The following is a 27597-nucleotide window of genomic DNA, read 5'->3' on the forward strand; positions in this document are numbered from 1 at the left end:
CTGGAATGTCCATGTCTGTGTGGATTCCTCAGTCATACACCTATTATGTTCTATCTCCTTCGGTTAATCTGTCTCATGTTCTCAGTCCAGCTAGAAGGACCCTTGAAGGGGACAGAAATTCTTGCTCCCCAACAGTGACCAAATAGTATTCCATTGTGTGGCATACCACATTTTGTTTATCCATTCATCAGTTGATGGACATCGGGGTTGTGTCCACTTTTTATTCTTAGGGAGGGGCAGAAGGAGAGAGAGAATATTAAGCAGGCTCCACACCCAGCGCAGAGCCGGATGCAGGGCTTAATCTCACAACCCTGAGATCATGACCTGAGCCAAAATTAAGAGTCAGACGCTTAACCGACTGAGCCACCCAGATTTTCCAGTGTCCACTTTTCGTGACTAATACTGCTATGAACATAACCATACAGGTTTTGTGTGAACACACATTTTCAGTTTTCTGGAAGATACATGGGAAGGTAGATTGCTGGGTTGTATGGTAACTTTAGCATTTTGAGGTGCCCCCAAACTATTTTCTAAACCAGCTGCACCATTTTCCTATCCTACCTGCAGTGTATGAGGGCTCCAACCACTCCACATCCACGCCAACACTTACTGTTGCAGATCTTCTTGATTCTAGTTTTCCTGGCAGGTGTCAAGTGGCATTTCATTGTGGTTTTGATTTTCATTTCCCTAATGGCTAATGATGTTGAGCATCTTTTCATGTGTTCATTGGTCATTATATGTCTCTTGTAGAGAAATGTCTATTCAAATCCTTGGCCCATTTTATAATTGGGTTGTTTATCTTTTCATTGTTAAGATTATAAGAGTACTTGTTTTATTTTAAGCATGTCTCATTGTGAGTGGAAAAGCGAATGGAAAAATAAATATTTTAAACATCGAAGAGACATTGTAAGCAGCTTGACTGGCTTATGCTATAGTTCTGTGTCACCTACTTTTAGGGATCATTCTGGTTATTGGAGAAATCTGACCTTGATAATATAAATATATTAAATATAGCACACATATAGAATCATGAATCCTTTTATAGCCTGGTAGTCTAAGTGCTAGACCTACAGAGGGGAATACTAAGTTAGTGGACATAACGGTTTTCCATTGAGAGCATTTTAATATTTATGGATCTTTCATGTTATATAAATTCGAAACTCGTGTGCAATTGAGACCGTTTCCGTTGGAGGTTTTTTGTCTTTAGCTAAGTTGTATGGAAACTCAAGAGATAAGTATCTCATTTGTTGTATTGTGAATTTTTCCAGGAGAGGAAAACCTTTTTTTCTTGCAGGCAGTTGAAGGAAATTATCGTTTCTGTCTTTAAATTATCATAATTGGGTTTCTCCGTCACAGACTTGTAAAACTGTGGAGATGTATAAAGTCATGTTTATTCATTTGATATTCCAAACATAAGTATACTAAACTTGATTATGTTAATTTCAGAAGAATAGAACATTACGTTTAGAATTAGGCAAATATACACAAGTTGCAATTGTGTCCAAGGATTGCTTCCATTTCCATGATAAAGTCACATCTCATCCCCAGATCTAATTAGCAGCTGTTTATTGGTGTATCCGACACACAACAGCTGACTTCTCCCACCTCTGTAATGAGGACATCATCAGCAGGTGAGGTAGGGCACTGACCATTAGTTAGAGTTCTCAGCCAGAATCACAGAGCCTGCTGCAGGCTCCTAGGAGTTGAGTCAGGGACACCACAGCAGTGGTTGTGAGTAACAAAACGGGAGGTCAAATTGCACAGCAGCCTACAGAGTTATTTATCAGATACACGGAAATGGATCTCAGTATTAATAAATACCTTCATTGGTCAATGCTCTTTGATACTTCACATGTTTCCAGGCTCTATGAGTTTCTTAGGAATGCTGGAGCAAATTGCCACAGGACTGGTAGCTCAAAACAGCAGAAATGTCTTCTCTCACGGTCCCGAGGCTAGAAGTTCAGCACCAAGGAGCTAGCAGGGCCATGCTCCCTCTGAAGGCTCTAGAGAATCATCCTTCCTTGCTTTTTCCCTGGCGACTCTTGGCACTCCTTGACTTATGGCTGCATCATTGCAATCTCTCTGCTTTGTCTCCACGTGGCCTTTTTCTCTCTTGGGTCTCTGTGTGTTCTCTCCTCTTCTTCTTTTTTCTTTTTTTAAGATTTTATTTATTTTTGTGTGAGAGAGAGTGTAAGCACAAGGGGTGGGGGAGGGAGAGCAGAAGGAGAGGGAGAAACAGACTCCCCGCTGAGCAGGGAGCCAGACGTGGGGCTCAATCCCAGGACCTGACCTGAGCCAAAGGCAGACGCTTAACTGACTGAGCCACCCAGGAGCCCTCTCCTCTTCTTATAAGGACACCAGCCATTGGAGTTGGGGCCCTCCCTAATCCAGTAGGGCCTCATCTTAATTTAACTAACTGCCTATGTAAAGACCCTATTTCCAAATAAGGTCTCATTCTGAGGTCCCAGGTGGACAGGAATCTGGGAGGGGGTGGGGGTGTGTACATACTGTTCAACCCAGTTCACAAACCCAGCCGCTTCACTTTTTTATTAAAATGATTGTAGGTTTCCATGGATGTCACCTCCCAAACAAAATGAATCTAACTAAATCCATCTCAAAAATCTGGGAGGTGGGTGTTTGTATGTTTCAGAAAGGGCTTTTTAAAAGTCCAGATGGGAGCTGATGTTTTTGGAGTACCTACTGTGTGGTAGGCACCTTTGCACATACTACCTCTTTTAATTCTGTCAAGTTACGTTGTTCTTATGCTAGTTTGTCATGTAATTGCAATTTACTAAATTTGTTGGTAAGTTCTTTAGAATGTTACCATTTCCTACCTGTTTGCCTCTATTTATGTCTGTCTCATGCCAAATATGTGACTCTTAGCCACTTCAGAGCTGATTTGGAACAGATTCTTTAAGCTACGTGGGCCTCAGTTTCCATTTCTGTGAAAGTGGGGGGACTGTTTATAGTTACCTTATACAACATCGTGGCTAAGAAATACCATGTTTGTCAAATACATAGAATGGCACAAATGTCAATTCCTATAACTGTTTCCTGGCTCTTTTAGATGAGTGTGCATGTTCTTTTTGTCATTACGGCCAGAGAGGGTTTGGGGATAGATGTATTGCAGACATCCCGATTTTGCATCAAGACCTTGTTATTACTCATTGGCCTATCAGTTAAGAATTACATGCATCCGTATACAATAGAAAAATTCCAAATGGTAGCAGATGAACTAAGAGCATTCTCTTCTCTCTCATGTGAGAGGAGCGTGGAGGGGAGTAGGCCAGGATTTATGGAGCAGCTCTACAGTTGTCTGGAACAAGGTTCTGTCTCTGCCACACTGTCTGAGCTCGTGGCTCCTGGGCACAGCCAAAAAGGGCTGCTGAAGCTCCAGCCCTCAGGTTTGGGGTGCAGGTCACCATATGGCAAAAAAGGGTACCTCTCCCAGCTGAATGACCCTCTTTTAAGCAGCTTTTCAGGAAGTCCTTACACTTACTTTTTTTTTTTTTTTAAGATTTATTTATTTATTTTAGAGAGCAAGCAAGGAAAGGCGCAGAGGTAAAGAGACATTCCTGAAGCAGACTCCCTGCTGAGCACGTAACCCGATGTAGGACTTGATCCCAGGACCCCGAGATCATGACCTGAGCTGAAATCAGGAGTCGGTCATTCAGCCAGCTGAGCCACCCAGGCACCCCTGTCCTTCCTTACGCTTATATCTCATTTGTTACATGGCCACACTACGCTGCTAGAGAAATGTTTTCTTCCACTACAAATCTCAGTGTGCCCAGCCAAAATGGAGATTCTGTTACTAAAGAGAGAGAGTAGATGGGGTAGGTAACCAGCATTCCCTACTGTAATGGTATTATATTCTGTAAAGCTCTGAAGATAGCACTTGGGGGATGAAAGGTCTGATCTGGAAAGTGAACCATAGACGAGCCCTGTTTCTGGGCTAAAAACACCCTGATTTAGAACAACAGCCCTTCCCTCAGGCCATGCTGGCTTCCCCCCATGTGATGGGACAGGAGGCGGAGCTCCAGGGTCCCTGTGAAGGGCATTAGAACATGCAACGTTTTACTTCTAGATCCAGACCTAAGAAAAATTGCTCCATGCTTTGGTCAGCCATTTTGCTGAGCGAGGTTTTAGGCAGCAGGACATTCATCACTGTTCTGAATCCTGGCTTCAGAAGGCAAGAAAAATAGACTCGTCTCTTTGTAATTCACAGCCCTTCCTGAGGGTCCAGTCCACAAGTCTGGGATCGAGCAAATCATTAGTTGCTAATTGTCCATGAATTTTAGTTCTGGGAAGAATGAAATAAAAATTAAAATTAGGTAGAAATCCACACATTCGGTAGAATTTAGCACATTTAAGTGGCTGTATGGGCCCTTCTCTCCCCATCCTCACCCCCAGTAATGATGATAGAAAGAACATTGCACATTCAACCATAAGACACGGATTCTAATTCTGCCCCAGTGCCAGATAGCCGAATACCTTTCAGCACATGTGTGCTTGCTGACATGTAAAATGAGGGAGGTGTGGTGATGAAGAGCCTTTGCAGCGTTAAGAATGACTTGCTCGTTTATTCAGTTCATTTCTTGAATGTCTTCTCCGGCACTGTGCTGGGCACTGGGGCTACAAAGTGAAAACTTGCACAATGGCTGGTTCCATCCACCTCTGTGATTTATGCAGAGGTGCTGGGAGCTGCATGCCCAGGCACCTCTGTCCCCAGCTACGAGAGCCCACCCCCAGGATGGTGCACACGACTGGGTGGAGTCTGGCCATGATTTGCTCTGAGCCATCATCACACACTTAATTAGTTGTAATTGAGGGAAGTGCCATAGGCTTCTACTCCAGAGGGATCCAACTGGAAGAACAAGAGCAGAATGGCTAGAAGGTGAGGCAGAAGAGGGGGCCGGGCACTGACAAGAAGTTCTCACAGGGCTATAGGAAGCTATCGGAGGGTGAAAGGGTGGGGCCGTGGTCATCTGCTGGAGGGGAGCAGGGGTTCTAGATTTCCCGTGGCTTGGCAGGGGAGGCGGGGGAGGTTGAGTAAGGCAAGGACGCAGGCCTGTAGAGCTCACAATATTAAAAAAAAAAAGAGAGATCGTTCCTCATTTATAATTCTGATTAACACAGAACATTTATAAACTACAGCCTCTGGAAAAGTGACACAGAACGCAGTACAACATGTCATTCCCAGTCTCTTCCTAATGAAAAATGTGAAGAGCCTAAGATCAAAGGACACAGATGTTCAGGAGCTGTTTCATCTCAGGGCCTGATGGGGACAGCATGATGGACTGGGTTTTAAATGTGGAGTATCTGGTCTGTTTCATGTCTTTCAACCTAACTAGGTAGGGGCTGTTTCTCTGCATGTTTGTAATCTCGTTCTTGGACTTGCCCCCTCCTGGCTCATTGACTGGGCTGGAAGCCTAACTTTGTTCTTTAGGTGGCCCCCAGTCCATCTGCCACCAGATATCTCCTGTCGCCATCTGACTTGCACCAGCTCCATCAATATCAAAGGGGAGGATTTGAGATCAAAAGAGAGAACAAATTTGATGAACCAGGGGAAAGAAGCCAGGGTTTGTCCCTAATGGGCCTGTTCCATCCCTTTGGGTGAATTATGCATGAACTGGCAGGGAGCTGCCAACCTAGGCAGAGCTGCCTCCAGCCACCAAAACCCAAATCCAAATAGGGAAGAAACCACCGGGCGGCTTCCCAACCGTGGCCACAGATGGGCACCGTGTTTCCCCTCCCATCTTTAAAAACCATGTTGAAATTGGGTCATTCAACCATCTGATGACCACCAGGTCTGCCTTTGTCAAGTTCTTGTAAAGAACATAGAGGACTTTTGGAAATAAGGCACTTTTATGACTGTTTGGTAGAGTGGGAACAATGAGAGATACACTGACATTATTTTGAACCGATATTGAGATTTTTATCAGGCTAAGAGGCTAATGTCTTAAGGCCTTGCTCATGCCAGAAACCTATTGTGTCCTGAATGTTCAGTTGGCCCCACATGGTCACCTTCGAGTAGGGTCAGAAGAAATGCTACATTAAGTTTCAGGTCAAAGGTGACTTTATTCTTTCAGTGCACTATTGAACGAGTCTGGTCTGGAGATGTTGGGATTGCCTCCATTAAGCTTAGCTGTTCGTCCCTTCATTCTTGCATACGTTCTCATTCGTTATTTCCTCCCTAGGTGTGCATGTATAATCTTTCTTGTTCACCTGCCCTCTATAGATGCACATTGCAAGTATTTTTGGACCTATTAGGACTTTTTTTTTTTTTTAACCATGATAAAAACTTTCACTCCACGTACAGTTTTGAGAACATTCTGGGCATTAAACAGCTCTGTGGTTGTCAAAAATAAGTAGCGCACATCAAGTAACAAGGGATTACAGAATTTGAGACTTTACTCATACATTTTAATAAGAGTCTGACTCAGGCATTTCATATTCTGGGAAATGTACTACATGTGTACTCCATGTTGGCCGTTCTGCAGGGACATAGGCAAGGCCAGGGGCATAGACCTTTGCTGATTTTCTAAAGAGTTTTAACTAGAGTGTGTGTCCCACTTCCTCCCACATGAATTTTTCCTCCCTCTTTCCCTCCCTCCCTGCATCCATTCATATACTCATCCATCCATTGATCATCTGAGTTCTCTTTTATTAATTTCTAGCATCTTTAGACTCTCCCCGGCAAGTAGGTAAGGAGGGAGAGCGGGGAGCCCATAGGAGTGAAATTGATCCCACCGAGCATAATTAGCCCCAAATATTACACACCCTCCCCTCAAGAGCTGAGTAAGTTGCAGCTTATAGACTGAAAAGATCTTACAGCCTTGGCAGTTTTGCATGGTATTCTAAGGCAGTTGAAGGACCAAAGGTCGGGAAATAACTTTGCACGATGGCAAGGGAGTGATCCTTCACTGACATGGCTGCGACCAAGTCTGTCTCCTTAAATATTGGATTATGGAAGTCAGAACTGGTTGCAAAAGGAAGCAAATTGGAGTCTCTTGTCTTTTACCCTCTTTCCTGTCATCTGTGTAAGCGATTCTAAATTAGTCTATGACTCTGGCAGGTGGCTATAGGTTTGAGGAAGCCCTAAAGCCAAATGTGTAGGCAAAAGCATTAAGAGCTTTTTAACAGTGGGAGTGATAGCTGGCTCCATCTAAGTAGGACTGTTGCATTTTTTGTTTTTTGGGTTTTTTTTTTACCCCCTGGGAGAAAGTGACAGTTGAATGCCTTGCACTTCCACATGGCCTATTTTCCCAGTGGGAAATTTTTAAGAATATCCATTAAGGCTGGTTTGTATATGCAACAGAAGGGCATAATACTGCCCCTCAAATGAGTATCATTATCTTCATCCATGAAATAAAAAAGGCTTTGAGGGGTGGCAAGGCTGTGCAGATTCCTCCAAGCCACGGGTTTTGGCAAAGCTCAACTGTGTTGAGATCCATCCTCTCTTCTCTCCCTGACTCAGTGTCTCAAGGCAAAACCTCATGAAGCAGATGTTTTAAGAAGTTTATTATAGTCCCTTTTCAACTTCTGAAAGGGAGGGAAGGAGAGAAGGAAAGCTGCCTGTAGAATATCCAGAAGCCTTTTTTTTTTTAACCCTTTCTTTGCTTTCTTAATGCCATCATGAGGTTATAAAGTAAAAAGGGGGCTAGATTGAGATGTGGGCAGTTGTTACTATGGAACAACTCAAAACATCTAAGAAAACAGGTGTTTTGGGGTAATTAAAAAAAAATTCAGGTCAGCCACACTGTCACATGTGCCCTTAAATGGCCACGGTGGGGTTGTTAAGAGCACAGATCCATCAACAGGGGTCCCATACAGAAGAGGTGGGGTGGCTTTCAAAGAACAGTGCTCCCTCAATGATCTCTGTCCCCCTGTCAAGTGAACAGCAACAGGAGAAAGAAGCAGAAGCCATCCTCTCGTCTCCTTTCTAGCTCTGTGAAAACTTGATGAAATGGGATAAAAGCCACAAAACCACTCAGCCACCCCCTGAGCAGCCTCATCAGCTCATGCCTGTTTTCCTGAAATTATGAAAACTCCAGCTCCCTTTTTAAAAAGTCGCCCAACACCTCCATTTCCAAAGAAGGAATAGGATCGCCTCTGGTCATAAAGGGCTATTCCATCTCCAGCTCTAAGGAGCTGGAAAAGGGGAAGCAACTGTAACCAGGAAAACCCAGCTTTCCTGGAAAGTGAGCAGCAAGCTTATGTTTGCATCTGATCGGCCAGAGCACGTGGCTACTTCTGTAGCCACATGAGAAGCTAGGAAGTGTATTTTGTCAGCTAGCCATGTCTTTCCAACAAAACCCAGAAATCTGTAAGGGGGAAAAAAAGAGGAGTGGATTTTGGTCAGGAATCTAGTAGTGTCCACTGCTGGGAGGAAATTCGTGTCCCAGTAAATGGAAGCTGAGTGATTCTAAGAAGTCGCAAGCACGTTTTCAACAGCACCCTGACATTGTGAGTGGCTCGTGTCCTGTCCTCACCATCAGCTGTCCATAGGAAGTGGAGACATTTACTGTACCTGGAAAGTCACCATTTCCCCTGAACCCCTCTCTCAATTATTCTCTGCATGTTTTATAAGGGGGCAATAGATCTATCTTGCCACTAACAAAATAGCCCAGAGGCTTGAAATCCATTTTATCATGGAGCATCTGAAAATAATTCTGCTTCTGAAGTTCCATGATGAAGTTGTCCTCTGGCAATGGAGGAGAAATAAATCTATATCCATTCATCAGCACAAGTTCACTTATACTCTTTCAAAGACTTAGTTCTGGCCTGTGCATCTGCTTCTAAGACCTATTAACCCCTGATAGTCTAACTAGAGAGGAGCCTCAAGTTCTATGGAGAAGACTCAGGTTGATCTTGATGTTTGTCAAGTAAGGACATCTGTTCCCAAATTTTTGGATGGAGCTGTCTTAGTCAGTGAAACGTTGGGGCACCAGGCTGCAGAGATCTGCAAGGGCCAACCCAAGAGAATGGCCGAGTGTTTGAGTTGCATGAAATGAGATGGCATTTTCTTGATGAAAATTTTACAGTTTGGGTGTGTCTGTATTTTTATTTTAAGTTCATCAAAATCATGATTCTACCCATTGAGGCATTCTATCCATTGAGGACCTCCTAGGTCCTATGAGCCCCATTTTTCTGTGATCCTTCATGCCTAAAGACCTACTTTGCAGGGCACCTGGGTGGCTGTTGATTAAGTGGCCGACTCTTGATTTCAGCTCAGGTCATGATCTCAGGGTCATGAGCTCAAGCTCTGTGATCAGCAGGGAGTCTACCTGAGATTCTCTCTCCTTCTCCCTCTGCCCCTCCCCCCAATAAAAAATAAATCCTTAAAAAAAAAAAGGACCTACTTTGCTCTGAATTTACTAATGTAAAGCCTGGTATAATCAATTAAATTTTACCACCTGTGACATACCACTTGTTATATCAAGCAAGAGGATCATTTGCTCCATTTATGAAATAGAAATCTCTTTACATCTTCATCAGAACCAGATTTCTTTATGGAATTCCATGGCTCTTAGGATGAGAGTTACGTGAAGACAACCTGAATGCTCCATTGATGAACAGGATGCACTTTTTAGAAGGACAGATACTGGTAGCTGACTTGGTACTTCATGTTGATGTATTTTCTTAGGAAATGTCACAGAAACTTCCGAGAATGGCAGGGGTTAAGAGCTAGTCTAGTACCTCCTCTAGCTGCATATAGGTTCCAGATGTGATCAGGAAAATCTCATTGGAGGAAGTGTATTCAGTTGTGTCAAAATAGCTCCCAACCCTCCCAAAATGTGTTTGCTGTGTTAAGCCTTAGCAAGGATTTGACAACTTAAGTTCAGAAAGTCCATGTTAAGGAAAGGGTCTTAAAAAGTACATGGAATAACAGTCATAATACATCTTCAGCCTGCAGACTTCTCATGGATCCTGAGTTCGTAGTTAATCACAGGTAGACAATGGCCATTTCCATCTGTAATCTGCAAAACCAGATTAGCAGTCACAGAGGAAAACCAATTACAAAGAGAGATGTTTATAACCAGAATTTTAGTTGTCATGATCTTCTGCAAGTAGAAGCTCCCGGGAGGTATGAGATACAGTTTCTGAACTCTTGAGTTTCTTGGCCACTGGGAGGGAATCCAGGATCCATTCCTTCCACAGAAGTTCATGAAGGGCCTACTTTATGCCAGGACCTGTTCTGGGTACTAGAGGTTTAGCCATGAACAAGGCAAACACAGGTCCCCTCTACTCAAGGGATTTACATTTTAAAGAAAAAGCAGAATTTAAACAAGTAAAAACAAAATAAGAAAAATAATTTCAGATTAAATGAAGAGAAGAAATAAATGAAGATAATTGAATACAGAGTATCTGGAGGGCTCCTTTAAAAAAAAAAATTAAATTCCAGTATAGCTAACATACAGTTTTATAGGGTTTCCGGTGTATAGTGTAGTGATTCAGCAATTCTATGCATTACTCAGTGCTCACCATAACTGTGTGGAGGACTCCTTTGGATAGAGAATCAAGGAAAACCTCTCTGGGCAGGAGGACGGGGAAAGCTGAGCTGAGCCCTGAATGAGAAGGAAGAGTCCATGTGAAGAGCTGGGGTGCCTGGCTCCAGGCACAGGGATAGCAAGTGCAAAGGCCCTGAAGTGAGGACGAATAAAGGATGTATGCAGAGAGCAGATAAATAAGAAACATCCTTTATAAACTTTTAGAAAATGGTAGTTAGGGTGGGAGCTGACTCTGAAACAAAAGAAGGAAACCTTAGCAGAGGCAATCAGAGGAGGCCTCAGGGAGGAGGCAGCCTACAAATGGCCTTGAGGCATGTGTAGAAGCCATGCTGAGAAGAGGCAGGGGCAAGGAAAGAGAGGGCTTTCCCCAGTAGGGGAGGGAGCCATGGGAGCAGACACCAAGGCTAGCTTGTTGGGTGGGCAGCTGACAGGGAGTCTTGTGGGGAGAAAGGAGGCTGGACAACTGGATTTTGGCAAGGCAGTGGGGAGCCACTGGAGGTTTTTGAGCCAGGAAACGGTGTGTGCCAGGCAGCAAATGGTGTAAAGGAATGTAGTCAGGCTGGACTCATGGAGTGCGGCCCGAAGCCATCAGGAGACTGGATATGAGTCCAGTCATGGACTGGACTTATAAGTCCAGACTTATGGCTCTAAGGCCTGGCTCAGGACAGCAAAGCGGGGTTCGCATGAAAGGCCGGGTTAGGAGAGCTGCCCAGCCACTGATTAATAGTCCAGGCTGTCCCATTATCTGCAGAGAATCGGCACCTCCCTCCCAGTGTGTGTCTGCCATCATGGGACTTCTAACAAGGAGGAGGAAGAAAGGAGCATAGACTTGAGCAAACAGGGTGTCTCTGGAAGGGGGTTCTAAATCTGTATTGTCCAGCACCATAACCACTAGCCACCTGTGGCTATTTAAATTGAAATGAATTACAGGTAAATGAGAATTTAAAAATCCAGCTCCTCAGTAGAAGCCCCCACATTTCAAGAGCTCAGCATGGAGCTGGTGGTGACTGTTTCAGACAGGGCAGGTGTAAGGTGTCCCCACCCCAGCAGAAGGTTCTGTTGGACAGTGCCGAGCTGGACCCCCTCGTTCGCCCAATGAACCAATCCTTCATCTCTCTGTAGATTATGAGAAAGTCTCCATGGTTTTTTATGTCACAGACTGCCCTCCCTGTTGAAATTTCTGTTTGTGCAGAACATATCCACTTACACATACCAGTTAGAGTCTTTGTGAAATTACATCAGTGTGGCTGTCAAATGCTGTAGGCTTGATTCAGAAGAATAGAAAAATCACTGTCTAGAAAGAACAGAATGTTTGCTTGTGATCATAGAGGCGGAATACAATTTCAGCCTGACTTCACTTCTTCAGAGGAGATGGTTGTGTAAAGGAGAGGGCCCCATGCGCTCACGCACTCTGAAACACTCATCGGGACTGCAGTGAATGCAAGAGTCCTCTCTGCTCCAGGGTGACAGTCTTTAAAATTCTTGACTTGCATCCCTTGATGTCATTCTATTCCCCTCTAGTGGAATTAAAGGGTATCTGGCTTTCTCCTCCAGCCTGGACATGTATGCAGTCATAGACATGGGAATCTAAAGATATTAGAATGAAACTACTATTAACATTTGCTTATATTTCATGATAGATTAGCTGATACTTTACATTTTGTTGGGTTTTTTCCTGTCCTCCGGGGGGAAAACAGTGTTCTGCTTTATGTCCATTTGAGCTACTTGGAAAACATAAGTTTGGGCGTCTGCACTATGTATCAAATTCATTTCAATGCCAAAAGGAGCCTTCATGCCCAGTCGACGACTGGGTCTGCCTTCGGTTCAACATCTAGGACAGGGTTGGACCCATCAATTGAGTCAAAGGCCTGGGTTGAAATCTTGATTTTACTGCTCATCACTAGCCGTGGATCTTGCTTAAATCCTGAGCTTCAGTTTCTTCATCTTTAAAACGGGAACTGTCCTTCTTGGAACCCTGCATGGCCCTGTCACAAGGTGAAAGGAAATAATGCAAATCCTTTGAGATCTAAGGTGGTCTGACCTCATTGGCCCACCGCAGCGTCCTCTTAGAAAGAATGGATGAACAGATACACCGGATATATGTTTCTAAGCCGTCTATACAGGTGGAGCAATGGGGGTCTAGGGCTGCCTTCAGACTGGTTAGAGTGGACCACCGGTTGCCGTTGGGTTTTGTTATGTTTCCCCTTTTCCTATAAACATTGATTTTTTCCCCCCTCAGGTTAAGCCAGTTAATAAGGAGGAAAAAAAGATCTTTTTTTTTTTTTTTTTTTTTTTTAGAATGCTAGCTATCATGATATTTCTGTCTCTTCAAATAAAAAGAACATCAGTCAGAGGTGTTTGTGTAAAGACATTTACATGCCACACCCCTCCCCCTCCCTCTCCCCCTCCTCCTCCTTCCAGACACCTTCTCCTAGCCTTCCTCTGCAGGAGGGGAGAAGCAAGCACCCAGGCGAACCACTTGTGGGGCAAACAGCACTGGATTTCTGCCTTAATTGTAACACAGCCCTTTGGGAGGAGCAACATTAGCAACGTTCTCAGTGGTATTTTTGCTTGGTGTTTGTTTTACGTAACAAAAACCAGAAGAACACAATTCAGATGTGCGTAGTAGGTTTCTGCCATCCCAAGGGCAGACTTCAGATTTTTCTAAGAGCTGCGCCCATAGCACCAGCGGTCAAAGACGTAGGATCCGAAGTCTCTGATGCCGTCCTAGGGGATGTGTGAGCAAGTGCTGTTGCCATTATTCTTCAGGCAGAGTTCTGGGAGGCATTCATTGCTTGGGATGCGTTTAAAGTCACAGTTGGAGGAAAGTGCATTAGTGTTACCTCCCATTGTTTAAAAAAAAAAAAAAAGGCGGAGGAAGAAAGGAATACATCTGTTTGAGACGTGCATGCCCTCGATCCACCAGCACACAGCCAGCCAGTGCAGAGATGCTTGGGTAGAAATGGGCTGAGTGCAGAGGCAGATGCTGAGGGACAACACAGCTGTCCCTGTGGGGCGCTTCTCTACGAGGGAGGGCTGAGACGGAAAGGTCTTACCCAGGCACAGCTGCAGACCAAAGCCAAACCCAGCGCATCCATACAAAGCTAAACACCAGAAATAGAGATTTTTTTTTTTTAATTTGTAAGATGTTCTGCTGCTTTATGGCTTTAGACCAGCCATCCTTCAGTGACAAATGGTTGGAGATTTACTATCCAAAAAAAAGAAAAACCAACCCCAAAAGGATTGAAGAACAAAAAGGTATGGGTACAAAGAACAGTAAATCTTTGAGAAGAGAGTAGCCTCAGAGAGGAAAACAAAATGTAGCCACCATTTTGTGGAGGCTCTCAGCCGTCAGGGAGCAACCAGGGAAAGCCTAACTCAAGGACAAATGCCTGCACCTGACAAAAATCAAGGAAAAACCACAGGTAATGTATTACTTTTTAGCCAAGATTTAAAACTAGTTACTGGTGAGCTTAGCCGAAAGGCTCAGCAACCATCCAGCACAACCCAAGTGGCTTTCATCAAAATCAGACCGTTGGCTTATAACAGATAGATAGCTTTTAAATTTAATATTTTATGTTCATCCCTTTGGCCCAAGATTTCTACTTTTTTTATCCTGAGGAACTAAGACGCTTGCGCAATGTCTGTTCACAGATACCTACGGCAGTGTCTAGTGTATAGTAAACAAATGTACAGGACTTGGGGACTGAGTAAATCAATTATGGCACCTCCATGTGATGAAATACATAGTAAAATGCGATACTGCTTTGTATTTAATGATATGAAAAGATGTTTAGGATAAGTTGTTTGAAAATAAAACCCCCTCTAGACAACCAGTCTATTTAGTATGATTCCCAAGAAAACACACACTCTAGTCTTTCTTGAATGAAATGTGTCAAAATATTAACATATATATACATAATTTCCTTTCTGTTTAACTATATTTCCTAGTTTTCTTATGAATATGATTTTATCTGCATAAATGAACGTGCGAATAAACAATGGAAAACTAGTGATTAAAATATTTTGCCATAAGCTGCACATTAAAAGAAAAAACACATTAGGTCATAACTGAAAAGATCATTGGCCCTCAGGTAGTAAATTTCTTTCTCTCTCTCTCTCTCTCTTTAAGAATGCTTGTGAAGGAAGGGAGGGCCAGAGGGGGAGGAGAGAGAGAATCTTAAGCAGGCTCCATGCCCAGCGCAGAGCCAGACATGGGGCTCAATCTCAGGATCATGACCCGAGCCAAAATCAGGAGTCAGATGCTTAATCAACTGGGCCATCCAGGAAGTAATATCTCTTAACAGAGATAGGAAGGCTTGCTATTTTGGGAAGCATTTATTAGGAGTACTGAGTGAGCCGGTGAAGGAATCTGATGTACCTAAAGAAAGAAAGAATCCTGCCCCCTCTGGACTTTACGGTCAGGAGCGAGAAAGGGATACACCTTCTGCCTGCTCTGTTGTGTTTAATCAGTTGAACAAATACCAGCTACTGGGGAATCTTCCAGCATTATAGGGTGCCGTGAAAATCTGCCTTCTTGCAAATAACATTATACTTCTTCAAGTCCGTGACAAAGAGAAGGGCAGCATCTCCCTACTATGAAATGCGAGGCTTCGGAATTCGTCCCACACGACCGACAACCCGATTCTGTCTTTACTAAATTAATCAGAGATGTTGGAATCTTGGAGACTCTTGAATAAATATGTTTCCATTTATCTCTGATTTGTTCTCAGATAGCCCTCTAAACTTGGCCACGAATTTCTTTAGGGAACAAATCACTTTGTTCAGGGCTGGCAAGGGTTCACCTAATTAAGATGCTTCTTATGTTCCTATTTTATTTTCCTTTCAAACTGTGGCATTGGAGGTAACCAGATCTTTATCACAAACATTATTTGGTGCTTTAAAAAAATGTTATAAAAATTTATCTAATAGAGAACAGATTATTGCTTGCCAGAGGTTAGGGATTGAGGGGGTGGGTAGCATGTGATGACTAGAAAGGGATTAGTACAAGAAGGCTTCTTTGCGGTCATGGAGCTTTTCTCATCATGACTGTAAATGTGATAAAATTTACGTGGGATTATACGTATCCACACAACGAGTACATGTAAAAACTGATGAAACCCACAGGATCTTGTACCAGTATCTGTTCCTGGATTTTGATCATCCACTCCGGCTTTGTAAGCTCTTATCACAGGGGCCGGGGGGAAGCTGGGTGAAGGGTATACGGGAACTCCACTATTTTTACAACTTGCGTTTAAAAGCGATTTCAAAATAAAAACTTAAAGCAGAAAAAACTATTTTTTTAAATGTGAGATTTTCCTGAACAGATCACCATTCAAAAGGTTACCATAATGGATAAAGAAGAGGTGGTCCATATATACAATGGAATATTACTCATCCATCAGAAAGGATGACTACCCACCATTTGCATCAACTTGGATAGGACTGGAGGAGATGTTGCTAAGTGAAATAAATCAAGCAGAGAAAGTCAATTATCATATGGTTTCACTTATTTGTGGAACATAAGGAACAGCATGGAGGACATTAGGAGAAGGAAGGGTAAAATGGGGGGGGGGAATCGGAGGGAGAGATGAACCATGAGAGACTATGGATTCCGAGAAACAAACTGAGGGTTCTAGAGGGGAGGGAGGTGGGAGAATGGGTTAGCCTGGTGATGGGTATTAAGGAGGGCACGTACTGCATGGAGTAGTGGGTGTTATACACAAACAGTGAATCATGGAACACTACATCAAAAACTGATGATGTACTGTATGGTGACTAACATGATAAAAAAAATAAAATAAAAATTTTAAAAAAAGGTTACCATAAAGCTAATTAAAGCAATCACCATGCCTAATGGAATGGGCAAAGAAACATGGTATTTGAATGATTTCCCTTAGAAGAGTCAGTATGACTACAAGAAAGGGAAAAATAATGGTTTATCCTGGAAACAAACGTGTCCACGAGTTCCTAAGTATGTGGTGTGGATAGAGAAACCGAGGAGCATCTGTGGAAGGTTGTATTGTCTCCTACTATTTGCTCCAGCACCTATAAAAGGGTGATAGTTGCCACAGTGCCATGTGGCTTGCAGCTCCCCGCTGGACAAGGAGCATTTCCCCCCATGGGGTCAGGTTTGCCCTTGTGCCTTGCTTTGACCGGTGGTGAGCAAGGGAGGGAGGGAGTAGCCACTTGCAAGAAGCATTAACAGATTTCATTGTTCAGGTCTACCTCTTGCTTTTCTTTCCCTGATAATGGTGTATCCCCGACAATGGATGTCCCTTCATCCCTTGGTCCTAGAATGAGCAGGCAGGTGCTCCCACTCGGCAGCCCTGTCTTATAACCTGAGAGAGAAATAAATGTATGTGGTGCTAAGCCACTAAAATGGGGGGGGTGTTCTTTGCTGCTTAGTTAATGTAACATCTAAAAGGTAGATGGCTTGATACCTCCAACTTAAAACTATATTTAGTTGACCTTAAAACCTACAAGCTTTCAAAATTTGAAGTTCTAATCCATTCTTTTGTCCTTCCTCAAATAATGTAAAAATGGCAGTAGACTTCGAGCTTTGTCTGGGTGTTTGTGGATTATGTTATTACTCAGAGTGTCTGCTGCCCCTTCCTGGGGAGGATTATATACTGCCCTGCTGATTCCCAACTTGGCCACATGTCTTGCTTTGGCAGATGAAATGTGAGCAGAAATGATGGCATCATTTCCAAGTTGGAGATTTAAGAGCCATTGAGCAGTACTGACATTTGTCCTTTACCATGAGACTGGCAATATCCCAGATGGGGGCTGCTGTCTCAGCTTGGGTCCCAGGGGAAAGAGTGAGAAATAAATGCTTGTTGTGTTGTGCCACTGAAAATTAGGAGTGATGTGTTAGAAAGTTCGTGATTTGTTAATGCAGTGTAACTCTGCCTCTCCCAAGGGAGACAGGACCTGAACCACACCTGGAGTCTCTGCCACTATGGATGTACCACATGGCACATCGTCAGGTGTCCAGTAAATAATTTTTTAGGTGAAATGAAGAAATTGATAGCAAAGTAGGAGATACCACCTATTTAAATGAATAATAGTTAGGCTTTGTGGTTTGAGTATTTGCACATTTTCAACATCTTATTTTAATACCAGACATTCATACTAAGCCATCAAAGATTCTTTTGGAATTGGAAAGCTGTAATTGACAGGACATGACTATATGTCAAGTTTTTGTCCTGAGGTGATAGCAACATATAACATTGATTGCGAGGAGGAAGATGATGGTTGTATTATAGCTTTCAATTAAGACTTCCATTATATTGATGGCTAGTGGTTCCGAATATCTGCATAGTGAGCTCATATAGACACCTTCCCAGCAGATTGCTGGAGAAGTTATAGACACGGTCCGTTTATCACCAAATAGAGCAATCGTGCCCCAATTTCTTCGACATGTGTAAGCTCTCCCTCTAATGGCATCTCATGGTCCAGTTGAAATATAACCAAATGTATTCAGCTGGGATTCAAGGTAATTTGGATTGCATAGATAATGTATGAATTCATTCTTTTTAACTTAACTCTTTTCAGATAAAGTCTCCTCTCACTGTCATTTCTGAATCTAGTCTGTCACTGCACTTCCCAGAGGCATTTTATTTATATATCTATCTAGAGAAAAGCTGTATTATTGTTCTATATCTGGGGGTTGTCTTTGATTCTGTCTTCTACGTAATTGTCATTTTTTATGTTCCATTCTGTGGCTTGCTCTTTTCACTAGACAATCTGTCTTGGCGATCTGTCCATGTTGTTACCGAAAGATCTAGCTCATTTGCTTTAACTGCTACCTAGTATTCCATAGTATAAATATATTATGGTTTATTTAGCCATTGTCTTGCAGGTAGAGATTTATGTGGACTCTTTTTTTAAAGAGTTTGCCACTTTGTATTTAATGATTACGGCATCTTGCACAACTGGGCGAAGGACCCATAGAAATCCTACTACTAGCAAAGCCTGGTTTGACGAGTTAGTTCAACTGTAAAGATGAATGTTATTCATCAGAATAAAGTAGTGTTACATTAAGATCAAAAATTAACTCACCAGAAACGGAAGTTCTTTGGTTCTTCCTTAGGACAGGCAACATTCAACAAGACCGGTATAATCAAAGGCATTCCCTACACCCAAATACAGTTGACCAGGCTTATCCCTACAGCCCAGGAAGGGATGTGGGAGCTTTGCTCAGTACATGGTGTCCAATGTAATGATTATGATGATATCCAAGTCACATAAAATCACCCTGCTCAGAGGATCTGGTTTGGTAATACTCTCTCATAAACGAATACTCTCAACATAAAAGAATTTAAATAAGAATTTTTTAAATTATTGGGGGGGGGGAAACTGCTTCCCAGGAAATTTAAGTTCTCAGAAATGATGCCAGATTCACCCTTGGAGCAATGTTTTTGGTGTTGCTCGTATAGTCAGCATGTGGGTGACATTTAGACCCAGGCTTGGCTTAAAGTATGATTCATGAGAACACATCAGATGGTGAAAGTGGAGAATTTTCTTCAGTATTTAGAAGGAGCAGCTTGAAGGAGCCACACTGCTTTCGGCGATTAAGGCAGCTACCCTGCAGGCTTCACTCGGTTAAAAACAGAGTCTTTTCCAGAAACTCTTAAAAGTCTGAACTCTGGCCCTCAATGACAGCCATTTGGTGCTCTGTGAGAAACCTGTGGGGCATTTCAGAAGCATTCAAATATGGGTGGAAAATTCAAGGCAGGCTGACCTCTAGCCAAAAGCCTGCCATTATTTTACTCATCAAATGAAAAGGGCATTTGACATGATGTCTGTTCAAATGTAAACATCAAAAGGCACCACTGACTGCCTGCCTCCAGGTGTGTGGGGAGCTTTAAACCCTCTGGAGATTTCACATTATGCATTGGTGGACGCCAACCTTGAAGGCCACCGTTTAAAGCTTACCTCAAGCACACCTTCCAGATGGTTATAGACAACAAGAAGGCATCTAGGACATTTAAGGCTTCATCAGTATTAAAATTTTGTGCAGCATAGACCCATGGGTTTATTTTTAGCACATTGCATAATGACGGTTGCTGTGATGATTTTGACAAAAGACTGACAAGTCCTGGTAGAAATGTAGATCAGTGTGTCCAAGGAAAGCTAATTAAGTTGCCGTATTATAAAACTAAGATATGAGAAACAGACCAGCAGATGCTTTCGGTAGAACTTGAAAGTTTCATTTGTTACTTTCCTCTAAGAGGTCTAGATTTAGATTTGTGGGTTAGACTTCATTTGTGCCTATGAAAATTGGTTGAGTCAGAAACTTCTTTTTCTCTCCCCAACCACATCTACGACAGAAACATCGGAGCTGAATGGCTCCCCCTTTCATTATAATATGTCAGGCTGTGACATGTGACAGTAGGTTTCATACTCCACTTAATGAGAGGCTGCCAGTGTCTAGGGAAGTAAAAAAAAAAAAAAAAAAAAAAGTCAGATTTACATGTATTGCATTACATGGGGAAGTGTTACTAACTTGGTAATAGTGAAGGCTTGGAGTATACCAGCCATTGGTTTGTGGCACTAAAGTGAGGCCAGATTACCATAACTAATATGTAGGATAACTTTATCTCGAATCCTCAGGTATAGTGGTAAAAATATGCTCTGTTGAAGACTCTACACATTCACTGAAGGTTCGCCGTGTGGGAGACAAATGGTTTTAGAGGAAAATAAGACAGATGCCTGTCTGGGGCATGCAGGTGGCTTTGCAGTCCTAGAGGACTTCAGTATGTTTCTTTTCCCGTTCTGCTCCAGTTTCCAGGAAGCTCGGAGAGAAGGTTACTACTAAAACTTCATTCTAGCCTTAGTTCTGGTCCAGCTGCAAATTCAGCAGGGAGCTTAGGACCATCCCTTCGACTCTGGTGCATGTCCTTCAGGTGTGTGTGTCTCTGATGTGCGGGTGCGTGTGATAAATGAGGGAAACATGAGAGAGGAGGTAGACAGAGTCATAACCTCCTAAGTAGAAGGATGTGGAAGTGCCATAAGAAAGACCGAAGTCACGTGTTTTGGAAGGCCAGAGGAAAGAAGAAAACTGTGCCTGGTGCTGGGGAGTCTGGAGAGGCTTCTGGGGGGAGGAAGCAGCTTTGTTATGACCGTGTTTGGTGTTTCGGTGTGTGGGGTCTTAACATAAGATGGCTGGGCCAGATGGAGGGCATGGCCAGAACAACACTGGGTTACTCGCACCAGTTGGAAAACCCGTGACTTACACACCTTTCAGTGGCCACGACCCCTGAGCGCTCGCTCAGCCTGTGCCCTGAAATCATTTGGTGTTGAAAAGCTGGACAGAAAGGTTTGGAAATAGCACACATTTTCTTTACTTAGAGAAGAGCATTCTGATTCTACTTTTTAGATCAGTCTTTGGACAATTCTTCCCACGACCCTGTCCCAAGATCCAGTGGGTTATGTATTTGATAAATTGCAGTAGACACTCCTTGGGTGGTGGCCTGCTTGAATTTGTGGTATTTACCCAGCAAATATTAGTGCATTCCCCATTCAGTAAACAGTGTATTTAGTTCATAAGCTGTACAATAAAATACACACATTGGAGGGGCGCCTGGGTGGCTCAGTCGTTAAGCATCTGCCTTCGGCTCAGGTCATGGTCCCAGGGTCCTGGGATCGAGCGCCGCATCTTGCTCCCTGCTCCGTGGGAAGCCTGCTTCTCCCTCTCCCACTCCCCCTGCTTGTGTTCCCTCTCTCGCTGTGTCTCTCTCTGTCAAATAAATAAAAAAAATCTTTAAAAAATAAAATACACCCGTTGGAATTACGTGTGCGAGATCTGGGGACACCCTGAAGTGTGTAGTTAAGGCCCTTGTCGTGGTGTGAGGGTCCTGGTTTTGCTAGTGTGCTGTGGTTATGTGAGATGTGATCACTGGGGAAGGCCGGCTAAAGCATATATGGGAGCAGTCCGCACTATTTTTATAAATGGCCGTGAGTCTTAAATTACATCAGAATAAAAAGTAAAAGCTTGTTTTCTTTTTAGGAGCAAGACAGAATCAAAGAGATCCTCTCATCTGGTTGTTTTCATACTGGACTTTTAGCACTGGCCTCCCTCCCTCACCCTCAGCAGCCCACGGGCACCTCCTCACAGCTGGAGGGCCCTGGGGAATCTACCCCTTTGAGAGTGCTGTCCCAGTCCCTTCAGATTCCCGATGAGAAAATCAGAGCCCAAAGGGGTAAAGCACACCGCTAGTTAGCAGCTATGGATAGGGACAGAAAGAGCCTGGGAGCCTTTCAGGACAGTTGCTTCTGTAAATCATTGTAAGTCCTAGCTCTTTAGCTAACACCATGGTTTCTCTTGTCAGACAAGGTGAGATTAATTCGACTGGAAATGCGTTTCTGTCCTCCTGAGTTCCCTTTCCGTGGAGACAGAGATGAGCCGTCCTTAGGGTGGGAGCAGTGAACAGGCGGGTTGGGTTGGGGGGCTGTTTCACGGTTCACCACCCAGCGCGGGGCACTCGCCTGGGAAGGCCACTCTAGGGCAGAGGACAGGAACTCAGGACCCCAGAGGAAGTCCCCTGCCTCCTTGCCAACTTGGCCTCCACTCCAGCCACCCGTGAGCCCCATAGTTGATCAGCTTTCGTCTTCCTTCCTTCCCATTCTGACCCAAGTCACAAAAGTATCGTTGGAAAACCTTGGGCATCTTGGACTTTACTTCCGAGGATAATATAATTGTAATAATCTTGTATTTGTCTAGGGGTTTTTGGGTTGCAAAGCCCCGTCTCGTACATTCCCGAAGATAGGCCCCACCCCCAGGCTATGACATAGGCAGACTGGTTTTATTTCTGCTCTGTAAGTAAGTGACATGACTTGTCCAAAGTTGTTGAGTTTGTATCAAGATGAGAGTCTGACCGCAGGTCTGCAGAATCCTGGGAGATGCTCTCTTTGTAGGAGAGGACATGGGCATGGTAAAGCACCTGCATGCACTTGAAGATCAACAAACAGGTGTTACCATTATTGTGTTACTGTTATTCTCGTTAACATAGGCATGATCCTTGGCCACTTGTGATTTTGGCGCCTGAGGACTCCAAGACTTGGTCATTCTCCAGACTTCTCTAGGAGGTGGAAGTAACGGTTTGCTCTCTTCCTACACCTCCAAACGGTTGGGGCCTGAAGATGCCATATGGGGATCTGATGAGTAAGACTTAGATTTTCCTGAAAAGTCAAGCGAGTTGCCCGTGTGCCACATCCATAGAGATCTGTGTGACGACGAACTGGCAGGACAGCCGCCCTGGAGCTGCCTGGCCCGCCCAGGCTCCAGAGGGCTGTGTGTGAGCTGCCATGTTTATTTAGTGCCAGTTGTTGATGCCTTGCTTCTGCAGGGGAAGCTGGCTGCTTCCTTTCCCCTGGCATCCTCTTTGCCCTCCACAGGGTAGGACGTAACCTTTGCTGTCAATGTGGGGACTTTTAATGGATACTGACGCTGTCCTGTGCCCTCAACATTCTGCCTACTATCTGGGATATTGGAAAAATTGGTGCAATGCTCTAATGGTGAAAGGCTAAGCCTGTACTTAAGCCTATACTCACAGCTACTCCTCACCAAGGAAAATAATCTCCCAAGGATGGCGTTGATTTTTCACACCCGAAGGGACGTTTAGAAAGTAAACTGATGACCCAATTCAATACTGCTCATCATTCACACACACCTGCACCTAGCACCCAGTAGGCACTTACTAGATACTTGTCAAATAACCTTCTCTAGCAGTGGCTGGCTCTCAGTCTTTAGTGTACCTGCCAACATTAGGATCACCTGAAGGGCTTGTTGAAACATGCAGCTTGAGGCCTCACAGGGTTTCTGAATCATTTGGTCTGGGTAGGGGCTAAATAATTTCCACCAAGTTGCAGGTGGTGCTGGAGAAAACCATGGGCCAGAAGAGATGGGCAAAGGTTTTCTGTAAGGGCCAGATCACTAATAATTTAGGCTTTGTAGCCATATTTTAGGCTTTGTGGGCTCTGTCTACTCGACTGTGCCATTGTAGCCACAGAAAATATGTAAATGAACAAGCATAGCTGTGTTCCAATAAAACTTTATCTACAAAACAGGTAGTAGACTTGTTTTAAAAAATGTTGTGTTGGGGCGCCTGGGTGACTCAGTTGGTTAAGTGTCTACCTTTGGCTCAGGTCATGATCCTGGGGTCCTGGGATTGAGCCCCGCACCAGGAGGTTGGGGGGGGTCCCCTGCTCAGCAGGGAGTCTGCTTCTCCCTCTGCTCTTCCCCCTTGCTTGTGCTGTCTCGTGCGTGTGCGCTCTCTCGCACACGTGCACACTCTCTCATGCGTGCGTGGGCACACTCTCAAATAAATAAAATCTAAAAAAAATGTGTTAAAAGTATAAAACTATGTTTAAAAAAAAGTTAATAGCCAAATCTTCATTCCGGGTGGATGTTTTTAAAGCTCTTGGATGGGAATCAGTGTTACAGATGCAGATACTGGTCAAATCCTATCTTGACTATTCACTGACCACATGACTTTGAAGGTCACTAATGTCTCTGTAGAACGAAAATAATCATACAATGAAAAATCGGGGGGAATGCTAACATTTATCAAGTCTGAATGGTGCTTACATGTTTTGTTTAATATCCCTATACTATTCTGCATGATTGAAATTTTCCAGGATTTTAAAATTCGTGACTTTAAGAAGTAATTACAGTTGACCCTTGAACAACATAGATTTGAAAGCATGGATCCACGTACACTTGGATTTTGTACGCTACATTAAATGTATTTTATGTTTTTCTTAACGTTTTTTCCTCTAGCTTACTTCATTATAAGACTACAGTATGTACTACATACAGCATACAAAATATGTGTTAATCGACTGTTTTATGTTCTCCGTAAGGCTTCCAGTCCACAGTAGGCTATTGGTAGTTAAGTTTTTGGGGAATCAAAAGTGATACGTGGATTTTCATCTCTGGGGGAATAGGTGTCGATGCCCTTAACCCCCGCATTGGTCAAGGGTCAACTGTATAATTCATTGGCATATGTGGCTTGGATATGAAACTTAGGTTTCAAAGTCAACCAAAAGATGAATCACCTTATAAAATCAAAATCACCTCTGAAATTCTCTCAAACCACGAGCACCTAGGCTCTTAGAAGGTCAAAAGCCAAGAGTAGCTTTCTTTGTGTATCTTTACACAAAAGAAACACTAGACTAAAGGAGAAGTCAGGCTCAACATGTCACAGTGGAGGTGTTAGTCTCATGCCCTTCACCAAAACCCTGCTCCTCTGTTGTCTTCCTTAATTCAGTTAATGGCAGCTCTGTATTTACGGCTGATTTGGGCCACAAAGAATGATTCAGGAGGAGGAATTTAATAAGGAAGTGTCCTGATATGGACTTGAGGAATGAAATTGTTTTATATTTCAAGCAGGACATAAAGGTCTTTTGGCTCAACCCTCCACTTTTGCATATTAGTAAACAGAGGTCCGAGAAACAGAGGCACTAATCGACATAGATGGACCCACCTAAGCATTTAGTAGGACTGACTTGTTTTGTCCTCATAACAGCCACGTAAGATAAGTGCTGTTAATTTCCCAGTCTACAGATGAGGCAGAAAGGATAAGTTATTTGTCCAAGGTCACGCTTCTGGGAGGTGGTAGCCATGGGACTGAACCCAGGCAATCTGACTGCAGAGCTGTGCTCTTTGGTTACGACACTCTGCTGTGTATAATGTTTATTTCCTTATCTGTAATCTGTGAATTGATGAACAAAAAGGCTACTTGAGAGAAAGCTGTCTTGTACCTTCAGTAATTTGTATGTTATGCTAGGGAAGGTAATGAAATTGCAGCAGGGGGCTATGGGAAGTGTACTTTCAGTTCGTTTTCCAATTTTCACCTGATTTTCCTGGAGTTTGCCCATGCAAATGCATATGATGCTTCGGAAATAGTGCAGAAGCAGGAAGAGGTCTCTGTTGGTTTGGGTGTGTATGTGGTCTGAATACTATATTTCCAGAAAAATTGCCCAAAAGGAGATCACCCCAACTCTACTGAGCGGATCCAGGGTCACTCAGTTCAGCTTCAGAAATATGTCCTGATTTCGTGTCTATATGAACCTTGACACGGGGAGGGGGGAAAGTGGTGGGACCTGACCTTGGCTTAGTCCAAAGATCTGTTCCTTTGATGTTGGAATGAACAATGTGCTTCTTCTTCCTGCAGGACCCCAGAAGCAAGCACAAGTTTAAAATCCACACCTATGGAAGCCCCACCTTTTGTGATCACTGTGGGTCCTTGCTGTATGGACTTATCCATCAAGGGATGAAATGTGACAGTAAGTTTTTCTTTTCCAGTAGATGGTGAGGCTCTGCAGCTTATGCCCGGAGTTTACAGAGCACCTCAGCTTCACTACCCTTTCAACATCAACTCATCAATAAAAAGAACTCGTTCAAATATATACCACACCGAAAAAAGTGTAGGACCTCTCTACTGTCAAAGTACTAATTTATTAAACTCCTTACTTGCCAAATTGTGAACCAAAAACAAGAACAAAAACAAAAAAACAACCCCACCCAATTTATAAATGAAGTTAGTGCTGTCATGGGGTTTGTTTGTGTGTGTGTGTGTGTGTGTGTGTGTGGTAGAAATCTTCAGTCACTGTAAAATGCAGGCTAGTCCAACCCCAAAGCAAATGCCATGTGTTGAAAGAAGAATCCCCACCTCCAGATTCCACATTTGGTTAGGCTTCAAAATAAGCTAAGCAACCATAGTCATTATCTTCCTGTGTCTCTAATTAGTGGGTGGACTGTGGAAAAATCCAGTAGGCTCTCCTTAAAACTGAAACTACGATGAAAATAAAAATCAGACATCTGAAGTTCACAGCGCCCTGCTGCCTGTTTGTGGACAAACCAAATTTCTGTCAGTCCAGTTAGAGATGAAATCACTGAAGGCCGCGGACAAAAAGGCATCAGCCCCTCCATTCTCCCTTTTTTGCTCTGTGTGTATCATCATCTAGTAGCGGGTAGAAAGAAAAAGAACTCTGGAAACTCTTTGCTTTGATAATTCTTATGAGAGTCCCCAGGCCATTTATGTGTTTAAATAAAGATGTATACTTTCAGGGCATAAAAAGGTAATTACTGAACCTGTTTTTCTAGTAGACAGGGAAGTGTTATGGAAATATCAATATGTTGCCATTATTAATTACTGCTATTTATGGCCAAAAGCTTTCTATGTGCATTCTACATGGAGCAAAGATGGCATGTATATAAGAACCAAGATTAAGTGAACATCGTAGAGCAGGTGGATATTTCTCAGCACACGGGGGCCCTTCTAAGGGGACACCTTAGAAAGCTGTCCAATTTAATAGCCTAAACAAAACATTTGTGATGATCCAGGCCAGTCATTTTCTGTGTTTTGAGAAACCCTCAGACTCCAAAGACATGGTTTTCAGGGGTTCTGCAAGTGCGAATCCTAAGTGCATTTGTAAATCTACTTTTGAACTCTTTTAAAAACCATGGAACACATGTGAACCCTTGAATGTGTTACACACTCGAGCTTGACAAGTTGAAGGTGACGGCAGAGACCCTGTTACCAGCTTCACTCGTTGGGCAGGACGTGTAATCACGTTTCTCCCGCCATTTCCACCTAACCGAGGAGTCCACCAGCTTGCACGTTGTTGGGCAGTGTTTACCATTTCTGCAAACTCTTCTGCGATGGGCCTATACAACTCTACCCGAGTACAGAAGTAAGTGCGTTGTCAGGGCGGGACTGAGACAGCTGGTTTCAAAATTTTGTTTGGGTCAGAGGGCTTTATTGGTGATCCGTGCATGTCTTTGTAATAAATAAATGGTATCAGTTCGCATTTATTAACTAAGTTTTTGCTGATGAAGTAACACTCATCTGGTTTATATGTTAGGATGCTGCTTAAGAGTTTGTTTGAAAAATGGGTTCCATTACTAAAAAAAAAAAAAAAAGTTGAAAACCGCTGACCCGGACCAGTGCTTTTTGTTTTGTCTTCTTTTGTTTTAAACTCTTTTCCTCGGAGTCATAGGGCTTCAGGGGCTGCTGCCCATGCTCTTTAAGGGAGGCAGATAAGCAGATGGGTGCCAGGAGCCCAACCCCTTCAC

At 43.4% G+C, this 27597-nt stretch overlaps 1 protein-coding gene across 3 annotated transcripts in view; it reads left to right on the forward strand.

Moving 5' to 3' along the window:
• Window positions 1-27597, forward strand: part of PRKCA (protein kinase C alpha) — a 399658-nt gene that overhangs the window by 240005 nt on the left and 132056 nt on the right. For all 3 annotated transcript variants that reach the window (XM_025889888.2, XM_073883238.1, XM_025889887.2), the window contains exon 4: window positions 25694-25805. In XM_025889888.2, the coding sequence (XP_025745673.1) occupies window positions 25694-25805 (112 nt within the window). The remainder of the gene's footprint in view (window positions 1-25693; window positions 25806-27597) is intronic.

Source organism: Callorhinus ursinus, unplaced genomic scaffold (assembly GCF_003265705.2).
Source record: "Callorhinus ursinus isolate GAN/ISIS: 27379988/994484 unplaced genomic scaffold, GSC_fseal_2.0 scaffold50, whole genome shotgun sequence".
In the NCBI taxonomy this organism is placed as follows: domain Eukaryota; kingdom Metazoa; phylum Chordata; class Mammalia; order Carnivora; family Otariidae; genus Callorhinus; species Callorhinus ursinus.